This window comes from Anoplophora glabripennis, unplaced genomic scaffold (assembly GCF_000390285.2).
Source record: "Anoplophora glabripennis isolate ALB-LARVAE unplaced genomic scaffold, Agla_2.0 scaffold213, whole genome shotgun sequence".
NCBI classification, from domain to species: Eukaryota; Metazoa; Arthropoda; class Insecta; order Coleoptera; family Cerambycidae; genus Anoplophora; species Anoplophora glabripennis.
In genome coordinates this window covers 182,522-194,241 of record NW_019416344.1, presented here as the reverse complement: position 1 = coordinate 194,241, position 11,720 = coordinate 182,522, and the positions used below count along the sequence as shown (strand labels likewise).

General features: G+C 33.2%; 1 protein-coding gene across 2 annotated transcripts in view; it reads right to left on the bottom strand.

Annotated features, from left to right (window-relative positions):
- Positions 1 to 1,247: 1,247 nt before the first annotated feature.
- The window catches only part of LOC108907865 (inactive dipeptidyl peptidase 10), a 115,731-nt gene continuing 105,258 nt past the window's right edge, over positions 1,248 to 11,720 (bottom strand). Inside the window, exons 12-16 of one of the 2 annotated variants that reach the window (XM_023454181.1) lie at positions 10,649 to 10,935; positions 9,706 to 9,877; positions 9,189 to 9,366; positions 5,290 to 5,495; positions 1,248 to 1,419 (exon numbers count right to left, since the gene is read on the bottom strand). In XM_023454181.1, the coding sequence (XP_023309949.1) occupies positions 1,270 to 1,419; positions 5,290 to 5,495; positions 9,189 to 9,366; positions 9,706 to 9,877; positions 10,649 to 10,935 (993 nt within the window). In that variant the 3' untranslated portion in view covers positions 1,248 to 1,269. The remainder of the gene's footprint in view (positions 1,420 to 5,289; positions 5,496 to 9,188; positions 9,367 to 9,705; positions 9,878 to 10,648; positions 10,936 to 11,720) is intronic. The other variant, XM_023454182.1, reaches the window with a different exon arrangement.

Below are 11,720 nucleotides of genomic sequence, written 5' to 3'. Positions count from 1 at the left end.
AAAAACAATATAAAAGGAATTATATTCCTGACCACAACTTAACTAATCACCTTGAATATACTATAATAGCTTCCAATAGAAGTTTGGAAATACACGAATTTTCTTAAAAAACTTTTATTGCAGTGTTTTTTGCCTCTACGACATGTACTCACTTATCATGTCAGTTATGAATTTTTCAACATATTTACTTAAGACTTAAGAGAAAAATTATTTTAAATAAATGAGAGGCATCATTCATGTCCATGATCATTCTCTACTGTATTCTTAGTTGAGTCCTAAAATTAAATAACAAATCTATGATTAGCTCTCTTCATTTTCATTTAGTTCCCCAACTGCGTTACCAATAACATCATATAATGTTGTAATTGTCACTTTTCAAGTTAAAATACATTTTTACACCACTTTATAAATTATAGTCGAGAAAAGGCTAGAGAATACGAAAATAATTTAAATAGCCCTTCAAATTTTAATAGCTCAATTTTAAAGAAATTGTTGCGGGCCTGATAGAATAAAAAAAATCAATCTGTGGATATCAGATGAATATTGTGCAGTGCATCATACTCAAGACAACTATGAGTACATATTATCTTGTGTATGTTGTACATTGTGCCAATCAACTGAAAACTATGTTGTTACGTTTATTCATATTGTTAAATACCCAAAATTTGATCGAATTCAAAATAAAGAACTCTTTTGGATATAAAAGTCGCAGTTAGATTAATAGTAATATAGTCACTGAATAAAAAAAAATGTGCCACAGCACAAAGAATTACCCTGTATCGTAAGGCTAATTTTTAAGATGGACGTGGAGAACAAAATTTAGTAAATGTTAGGCCTACCTGCGTAGAAAGAAGAAATTATGATCTATTTTGTTCTTCACGTACCAGTAGATCAGCAATATATTGCACTTGTATTGTCCCTGCCTTATAACCATATCACTAAAATATTTTCGAATCGTTAGATTAGTAAAAGGAGGAAAGACTTAGACTATCCAAACTACATTACAAAATACGATTTCAGTTCAAATTTTAACATGGAAAAAAATTAAAACTAATTCCTTTTTTATACTAAACACTGTCAACTCACTATGTTGCGCTATTTTTGATATAAACAATTGATTGTGTTGGCCAACCGGGAAGCCGGCCTTTCACTAAACGTCCGCCTCATTGTCCACACACGAAATCCACTGATTTCTGTTTTTGAGACGGTAGTTATTGAGATACAGTCTTTAAAAGGCCATCGGGTGATGGTAAGGGAGCGTTTCTAGAACTACTTCTTGGCTTCTTCCTTTTTCGCTTCTTCTCTCTCCTTCATTTTCTCTTCAGTGTCGAGATTAAGGCACTCTTCAAAAAAAGTTTGCATCGACCGGTACACGTGTTCTAACACACCTTCCAGCTGATGCCCTTCGTCAGCATAACTCTAAAAGTATAACGTTCAATGTCAGTGAAGATTTAGCTAGTTTTAATACCATTCAAAATGGAGAAAATCCTGAGTACAAAACACTCAAAAGTTTAAGATAGATTTAAAAATAGATATTTTTTTCTTGGTAGAACCAAATATCAAATCCAGAAAGTCCTAATCATAAAAAGTTAATCACCCTATCCGTATAACGGAACAAGATCACATCCATGATATTCGGAAATATGATTTGTTTTCTTTATTAATCAATCAGTTGCTTGACAGGAACAGTATAATCTTTCAGTTGTTTATTTTCCTGAATGTCTAGTTTATCAGTTACTGAGTCGTAAATCTGATTACTTTTGGGTGTTTATACCATCGTGTTTTGCAAAATAATACTGGACATCATACAATAAATCAAATTGTTGAATACAGCAGTAACGAAATTATTAGGAAACAAAATAAACGTCATTAATTTTTTTGCATTCTTGTGTTTTCTTTTTTTTTTTAATACTAGTCTATCTGGCATGTATTAATAAGTGCGAATAAATATAAAATGTCCTATCAATAAAGTAACAATGAATTAATCGATATGGTGGTAATACATAGAAATGCTGATGAAAGCTGTGGGTTAATTGCACATTATGTATAGAGTGATTTGTGCAAACAGAGCCAACAATGGGCTCAGTGGTTCCAAAAGTGTTTCTTTGTATTATTGTGGTAAGTCAGTAGGCATTAAAAACACATATTCTACTTGCAAAAATATTTCTGCCAATTGAGTTTTAAGATCTTTATGTACTCGTTAATATATATCATCACCAAATTTATAAATAGCCTGTATTTCGAAATTCAAAGCTTTGAAATTGTAGTCTCAAAAATGTCTTGCTAACTAGTTTAAGATATTGGCGACAGGTAAGACGCTGAAACGATATTAACAATGAATGGAAATTTTATGGAAAAATATGGAAGAGTTTATAGACTTTTTGACTCTAATTTTTACCTATTAATGTTTACACATAGGATGTTTTGGAAAATGAGGCATAAATTCAGGAATATGGCATATCAAAAAATAAATGTGTTCTTTTCTATTCCTTATTTTTGAGATACAGGGCGTTAATGATAATTTTGTAAAATTTCACGACATGAAGTTATGTTTTTTATGGTTTATGTCGTATATATATATATATATATAATTTTTTTTTAACATGAGACACACCACAGAAGTGAGACAACCCCCTAATCCAAAGCCAAAGGCTTGTGCGGAAGGGACAAGGGACACTTCAAAAAACGCGGACAAACACCCATTATCCATCGACATTGCCAGTGTCGACACCGGGGATCGAACCCGGACCAGAGTAGGAAGCCTAGCCGAGAAATGCTTGCCACCGCACTCTCTACCGACTGCGCTACCGTGGCGATGCTATAATGTAAAATTAAATTTTACACACAAAATTATCTTATTGAAATTTTACATTATGATGTATCTATAATGTACGCCGTAAGAAACTTAACCTCAAAAATACTAATAAATAATAATAAATGTCTGAAAATATCACTGGTTAAGATAGAAGTAAGTACTCTTAAAAACTAAACTAAGTATATCAACTTTATTTTGGAGAAGATAAGCCAAAAATGTGATTTTAAAGAATCATCTTTAACGCCCTTTTCCTCGAAAAGGAATCGATAAGCCCATGGTTTACAAAAAGAATCATTTTAGTTTTTGATATTCTATCAGCTCCTGAATTTATAGTGCCCATTTCAAAAACGCCCTGTACATGATGATTCATTCTATTTTGACCCCCCCCATTAACTTGTTTTTAGAGTTATAAACAAATTTGAAATACAGTCGCACGATTTTTTATGGAGTTTTTGAAAATGATACTAAAAAAAAAAACAAATTAAGTCCAAACAAAATGGCCGCAGATATTAATTATGTTCATTTAAATATAACTCACTGTATATTTTTACATATTTGGATAGAACGTTCCATATCGAGCATAGTCATATAGGGTTTGTTGGGCCCATCTCTAACAACAAGTGAGATATTATTAAAAAATGAAAAGAAGGTTTTTTTGTTAAGAAAACAAGATATCCTGTAATTCTAAATCTAATCTAAATCTAAAACCAAAAAGTTAAGGGGGGAGCGGTCAAAATAGAGTGGATCACCCTGTACAGGGTTATTCCCATAAGATTCTACCATCCCATATCTTTTTCACATTTCAATCAAGGGAAAAATGGTAAAACCAAGCTTTTCCGAAATTTTCTTGCGATTTCAAAGAAATATATAAAATAACAGTTGCATTTAGGGAATAAAAACCAAACTTTTGTTTATATACAGGGTGAATTTTTTTCGATGTTTAGTGTAGGGATCTGCGAAAGTAGCAAAAGAGAGATACAAAAAAGCTTACCTAAATGAGGAAAGATGTACAGTTTTATGATCTTTATTAAATGTTACTTTTATTTTTTAAATAAACGTCATGGCTGACTAGATATTTGAAAGAAAAATCGGAATTCGGTCAATTCTTTCAGATGCGTGTAGCTTCTTTGCTATTTATTTTACAAAAAAAAAATAAATTACAAAGTTTCACGTTTTTGCAGTGTTATAGTGTTAATAAGACAGTGTGATCAAATTGTTCGTGCACACTTTAGTTTTCAAGTTATAACATAAACTTCAAGTTTTTTAAATTAATGTAAACCATAGTTAGCTATGAGCTAGAAAACGCTTTCCAACGATATAGGTAATACTCGGTATTGTTATTTTGAAAAATGAGAGAACTGCAGCCGTTTTTAACTTTTCATTTGCTCGTTGATGACTGCGAAAATTATACGCAATCCAGCCAATAAAATCAGAACAATGAAGACAGCATCATGTGCGTACCTCTGTATGTCAGGGCACCGGATCAGTGTGCGACTGGCATATTTTAAATGAGACAATAATAATAAAGTAAAGAATAAAGAATTTAAATCATTCATAATGATGGAAATCGTTTGTGGTAAGTAAATGAAATACTTAACAAAGACCCAAAAAATATCAGAATTATATGAAAAAACCATTATTTACTTTAAAGTTATTAAAGAAATTGTTCAAAACCCCCACCGTTATTATTAATACATAAGATACATTTTTTTTAAACAGAATTTGACGCTTTTCTCACAGAACGCGTATCAATATTGTCAAAAGTTTCCTGAACGAATATAACACTCAATAATATTACGCTTTTCCTCGTTTGAAAAATTCATTGTCTTTGGCAATTGAAACAACTTTTAAGAAAGAAAAGTACTGTCAAATAATGCTACAGTAACTAAAAGCGTTATCAGTAAACATTTTGATTGTTTTCACAGCCATCTACGTCAGCGAGCAACTGAAAAGTTAAAAACAGCTACAGTTTTTCCATTTTTCAAAATAACAATACCGATTTATTATATCGTTGGAAAGTATAAAAAAGATAATTTTTCCTAGCTCATTTACATTTAAAAAACTTGAAGTTTATGTTATAACCTAACTTTGTAAAATAAATCGCAACGGAGCTACACGCATCGGAAAAATTGGTCCGAATTTGGATTTTTCCAAATATATAGTCAGCCATGACGTTTTTTCAAAAAATAAAAGTAACATTTAATAAGGATCATAAAACTGCATATCTTTCCTCTTTTTTGTATATCTGCTACTTTGCCAGATCCCTACACTAAACATCGGAAAAAACTCATCCTGTATTTTTGACATTGAAAGAAAATTTCCTAAAACTCGATTCTTTACATTTCTTTCCTAGGTAGAAAGGTAAAAAAAACAAGGGGGTAGAATGTTATGAGAATAACCCTGTAGAAAATTTAATTATTTGCATTTTGTAATTCCCCGTATTAAACCGCCATCACAAATCAACTGGTACGTACCTGATACCTGAAAAGGATACCTGCTTCGGCGAGAGCCCTCGCCAACGCCACCCCGTGCTGATAGGGGGCCGTGAGGTCGGCCAGGCCATGCATTAGGAAGAAGGACTTCTTGGGGATGTTCCGCGCACGCTGCGTCGCATCCGCCTCCACGTAGCCCTTGTAATTCTCGGTGGGCAGGCCCAGGATTTTCTCCGTGAACGCCGAGTCTGGAACAGGTTTTCATTTAAGGCACCGCGCCCGGGGTTTGATATATGAAAACAGTTCGATAATGTAAAGAATGTGATCCTTTTACGGCCGCACACTAGAACTTCGGATCTGGTTTAATGACGTAGAAACTGGGGCTGTTACAGTTTTATAACCCGGATTAGAGTTATGCATTTCATCCTGGCAAGGGGGCTTTAGACTTTTTTAGAATCGCTTCGAAACTAAAATTTCAAGATCTAAAAAATTTTTATTAGCAAGCAGTGACCATTCGGCGGAAATTCGTGAGAAGTCACGAAAATACTGTATATCAACACATTATAAAACGTTGCTTGATGAATAATAATTTCTCTGGAATGAGAGAAAGTATCTTTAGTTTGTACGACTTTTTTTAAAAATGCGTAAATTGTTTATACTTAATTTTATTTACGGAGCTTATTAAGGTATCTAAAGTAATTTTTCACCTATTTGTTAACTATAAAATAAAGGTCGAACGTGGAAAAATCAGTTTTCGGAATTATCATTGCAAAAAGCAATGGATGTTGATGAAATTTATGGGACTGTCAGTCTAATGACCAACATGTGTACATTTTTTTAATCGAATTTGATACGTTCAAGTCAAAAATCTCGCACGCGCCGAGAGCGGCGTTCACGCGCATGCGCGAGCCCCGCCCGGCGCTCCTCTCGCGTTCAGGCTGTTCATTAGCGTTAAATTTTACTACTGGTAGCACGTTTATTACATGAACTATCAATGTAAACCTTTCTGAAAATGAAAGTTTAACCTTTTCTTTAATTTATCTCTAAAATCCCGGTCCGATACGTCCAATAGGTAATTACAATTAATGTTATAAAAAAGTTATCTTGGGAACAAAGAGGCGTAGGTGATTTCTCATTTTTTATAAAGTACCATAAAAATAAGCTCTATTTAATGCAGAAAGAGCGAATTCCCGAGCGGCATTTGCCTGACCCTGTGACAACTTGATTATAACGCTGTTTTGCAAGTCCTACTTTGTTAGTTAAAGAGCTACTTAATTTCAACATTTTGAAATATTTCTTTTTCGATATGTTTCTTTGGATCAATTAGAACGAACGATTAATTCATTATTAACAAATACCTGGAGTAACAATTTCATGGTCAGTCGAATCGGCCTTTGGCACACATGTTGGGCTTTGGATTGACCGTCTTTTTAATAAATTTCGTCAACATCCATCGCTTTTAGCAATAATATTGCGCAATTTTCGACCTTTATTTTACAGTTAACAAATAATAATTAATAATTATTAATTTAATTACCTATTACATAAAATGACTAATTTTCCGATAGATCGTCCAGATTTTCATGGGCAGTAAAAAAAATAAAAAAAACACGTAATTTTACAACTTATCTGCAATTTGCCAACTTAGTGGCACTTGTTTCGAGTTAGTTTTTTGATATTATCATTCTGCATATCATTCACCGTCACAAAATGTAATAAAAATTTAAGGTCAAACTCTAAATCGATTGGAGTATACATGAAAACAGAAGATTTCGCTTCTATATTCGCTCTCTCGTTGTATTCGATTGGGTTGTTATCAGAACTTTTCGTTTTGTGCAGAAAACTACAGCTAAAATTGTACTTCAAGTTAGTCAATTTTATCTCAGAAAGGCTAGGAGGGATTTCAGCTCAGGCTCATGTAGTCACAACTGGACAAATTTCACTTGAATTCATAAATGTACAAATCAAAGATATTGAGTGAAAATTCAGGCAGGAAGGGACCCATATAGGCCTCGTTCGTCACTCCCCTACTTTGCCACTGCACATCCTTCCCTCAGGGCTTAAACAAATTGGATTTACCTGTATTTCAAAAAATGTAAATTGTATTTAAGAATAGTCGGTTTTAATTTAGAAAATGTCAATTTTATTTTAGTTGTCATTTGTATTTCATAACATATCATATGTATTTCAGAAACTATCAGATGTATTTCAAGGTTTTTTCAAACTATTCCAGAAAAAAAATCAAGTTAATATAGGCTTTAAAAACGACATCATTTTTCTAACGTGAAATATAAATAAGGCCTTATTAGAATCAAATTGAAATGAGGCTCTTTGAAGTTAAATTGCCTTTACTGAAATATATCTGGAAAATGTATATCATACATAGTTTGTAAAATACCTTAAATAGTTGTTGATATTTATTTCCTGCTCGCTGTTAATGATTTTAATACAAAAATGTTGATTTTGCCGTTTTGCAGACTATAAGAATATTTTGCTTATTTTTCAGTATAAATGGAGCATAAAAAAGTTATGTTACATGCACATAAATGTCTACAAATTAAAATCTTCTGAATCGTATTTGAAACAAGAGGACGATTTTGTTGTACGATGTATTACTAATAATGTATTTCTGAAAAGAAATAATGTCAAGTTTTGATCAATTCTCTAATCAATTATGAGCAGTTAAAGATTGAATGCTTTTTTTTTCTAGAAGCAGTGATAAAAGTGTAACATTTGAAAAAATCTTTTGTCTAAAGAACTTATGGCAAAGTCTAATTTAAAACATTTATTTGAAAAAAAATAAATAAATTGAAGTTATATAACTGTTAATAAAGATTTCGAAAAAATGTATTTCTAATCACCTTACCGTTTTTTTTTGAAAATAAAAATTTACTATTTTATTAATTTTTATATAACTTACAGAAAAGTTTCTTTTTTGCCAGTTTTTAAATAAGGTAAGTTATTATAGAATAATCTTAAGAATTGAAATTAAATTATTTTCGAATCGATCTAGTGTCCGAAATGTTTTCAAAAAATAAAAAGGTATTCTTGCCTTTGAAATTATGCTATCAATATTTTGAATCAATTGACTCCATAATTTGTTTCTAATTCAATGTTATTTGGTTGTCATCAGTAATGCTATTTTTTTCAAGAATATCGATTTGCTTTATCAGTCTCATAGTCAGAAGTTTCTTTACACATATATTGACGCAAATTAGAAAATAATAAATTGAAATATAGATAATATTACAATAATACTCACAAGAGTCGTAAGATAAAGTAAGTATATTAAAAGTGAATTTATAATGCAGATTTTATACTTATACGGAAATTTGTTCAGAATATTGTTATCTTTTTAAATAATGATATTGTAGAAAACAACTACTCTGGCGGCTGCAATCCCATTCAGCATTGAATTACACTTGCAGTATCTAATAGTTTCCTACAATGCCATATATACTTCATTTACCTGCTAGAGGCCTTCAGAATTGACAACAAATTTTTAGTTTTGAATAACAGGATGTAGGTTTTGTGGAGTTCAGAAACGTGTTTTGAAAAGTCTTTTTTACAAAAATCGTTCCAAATTATTATCATTTTCAATAACACATAATTCAGAAAAAAATACATATTTCCGATATTCCTCATCCTGAAAACTATGAATAGTATTTCTCATCATTATCTAATTGAATGCTTATTCAAATAAGAATAATAGTTAATGATTATCATGTTTATTATTACAATGACTGAATCATAGATTTAAAGTTGATTAAGTGACATTTTGTACCTAAACGTGGCAACTTTAAATAGAGACAAATAGAGACAAGTTCAGTTAAATCGTTTTTCTTTGACACCAACAGAATCTGAGGCAATTCCTTATAGTCGTATATTGTGGGAATTTTATAAAAAATATATATTTTCAATAAAAAAAGTTTTGTACTCACTGTAGTATAACCAATCAGCTATCGGACTGACAGCAATACCACACTTAAACACTTTTTGCTGGTTGCCCAGTCCCAGCACCATGGCAGTAACGTAACCGCCATAACCCCATCCCCAAAGTCCTACACGAGTTTTGTCGAGGTATTTGTGCTTTTCCAAGAGATGTTCTAACACTGTCACCTTAAAATTACAATTAGTACGATTAGTAGATATATAGTTACAATGGAATGGTTATAAATTTTCAACACTAATATTTAATATTATTGATAGACTTCTGTTAATATCCCAAAACGAGTTTTCAAATAATTTCAGTAATAATTTAATTTTAATGCAGCCCGAAAGATCTTATAAAAATATCTGATTTCCAAGATGGCCCAAATTGTAGTATTTACAAGGAATAAACTAACAGTTTAGAAATTAAGAAGAACAAAATAATATGTTCTCCCAGAAACGGCGAACTATCGAGCTAAACTTTTTTATATATCTTAAATCCCGCGGATGTTAAAGGGCCCATCTAACCTGGTCTTGCACTTCGACACCTCCCAGTTGATGGTAAATGGAGCGGTCACTTTGCCCCCTAGCGCCTCGTACGTCGAGCTTGACGTAAACAACGTCGCAGTGGCTGGACATGTATGTACCCCAGTCCACCTTGAATTGTTCGGTCACTGATTTGCTGCCTGGCCTGCCATTACTGGGAAAAATAAATTAAATGACTATGAGCATTACTACCTATAATATAAAGCCTCACAACTGACATGTCATCGCTTAGTGACGTCCTTAAAAGTGATTTAGTCAATCTCTCAACGTAAATCATAGATGTAGTAGGGTTATTGTTGACACAATTTAATGATTATGGCAACTATTACATGATTAATTATATAGTAACATTAGCCCCGGCTAGGAATCTTTGACCCGCTCTTGTTGTTCTTGAGCTAGCCTTTGTGGGGACCGACCCGCTATTAGAATGTCTAGGCCTGCTCTGATTTTCATTTCGGTTTCTATTGGGTCTAAGGCCGCTACATATGGAACGGTGCCTCAGGAAATGGTAATCCTCTGAAACGGTCTGGCGAAATGCTTTTGCAAAGTCATCACTGAAGATGCCGACAATGAAGAACGGCAAAACGTTTCAAGCATTGGATGCGACCACTTGCAGAGGGCACTACGGTAAGTCTTAGAACGTCACTATTGCCTAAGACCCAACCAGAATCGAGATGAACATCGGGACGGGCCTCTAGGGGTTCTAATAGCAGGTCTGCCCCCACAGAGCCTAGCACGAGAATAACAAGACCAGGTCAAAGATTCCTAGCTAAGAGTAAGGAAGTGAAAGGTAATTCTGTAACTGGTGGCAACCAAGTACATAGGCCATATTATTCCTTAGGCACACTGTGTGTTTGCATTAACATATTGATGGTTGTAGAAATGTCCAGCTCGTTAATGATGCTTAAAACAGTCAAGTACTTACACTTCAACTAGGACAGGATAGGCCGCGTCTCTCAGTTCCGCCCTCCAAGACGGGGGAAGCAGTAGTTGTACTTGAGCCCTACTACCTTGGGGCAAAGGCACCTCGAAAGACTTTTTCTTGGGCATGGCGTACTTCTCCAACAGTGGCCACAGTTGCGGCCGCGTATCGTACAGGATTTTTACAACCTTGTGCGTGCTCACGTTGTGCATTGCTGCTAATGGAAGACCTGGTCCTTCGCAGTGAAGGACATAGAATGATGAATTCGAAGACTCGGAACGAGGACTCACCTGTTGTACAAAATAACGGCGTTTTTATGGAATCAGTTAACTTGCTAATCGAACGAAGTAAATTCATAAACAATGCGGTGGAAATTTTTTTACATCACCAGTGGCAATATCACAAAGAGAAATTTAATACAGTTGATATAACAGGGTGTCTAACGGTGACGGCCCATTAGAATTATTTCAGAGACTACTTCGATTAGAATTTTGAAAATTTGGGATACCGGGTTTTCGAGCATGCCCTTCTCAACTAAAATAATGGCGTCCACCGGTTATACCGGAAGTAGCCATCAACTTACTTATTTTAAATGGTACACCCTATATATTATTGAAATTTTGGATTCTACGTGTTATTTTAGGTGGTTTTTAAGAAGTTTCCCTATTCCTAAAATTAACCGTTTTCGAGATAGGTATTTATTTTTTTTTTCAAAAAAATCGAGAGAAACAGTGACTAGCTTCAAACCATGTGTATTTTATAGTAAGAAAGATAAAGCAACAATATTTATAGGGGGGATAGCTAGACCCCTAAGCTTCCCATCCATACTTTCAAAGTGGCCGAGTTTAGTAAACTTCAAACCTTCATAAGTCGGTTTGTTTAAATGGTACACCCTGTATGTTTTTCTATATTCTGATACACAATTTTATTCTCTTTCGAACGGTATCAGGGTTCCATATACCTACCTCTTCTAGTTTTTAAATTATCTACTATTTTTTGTGTAATCACCTAAAATCATGTAATTTCTTGCGAGGATAGCTGTGGAATTTTTAGCAAAACTTCAAAACAAACAACT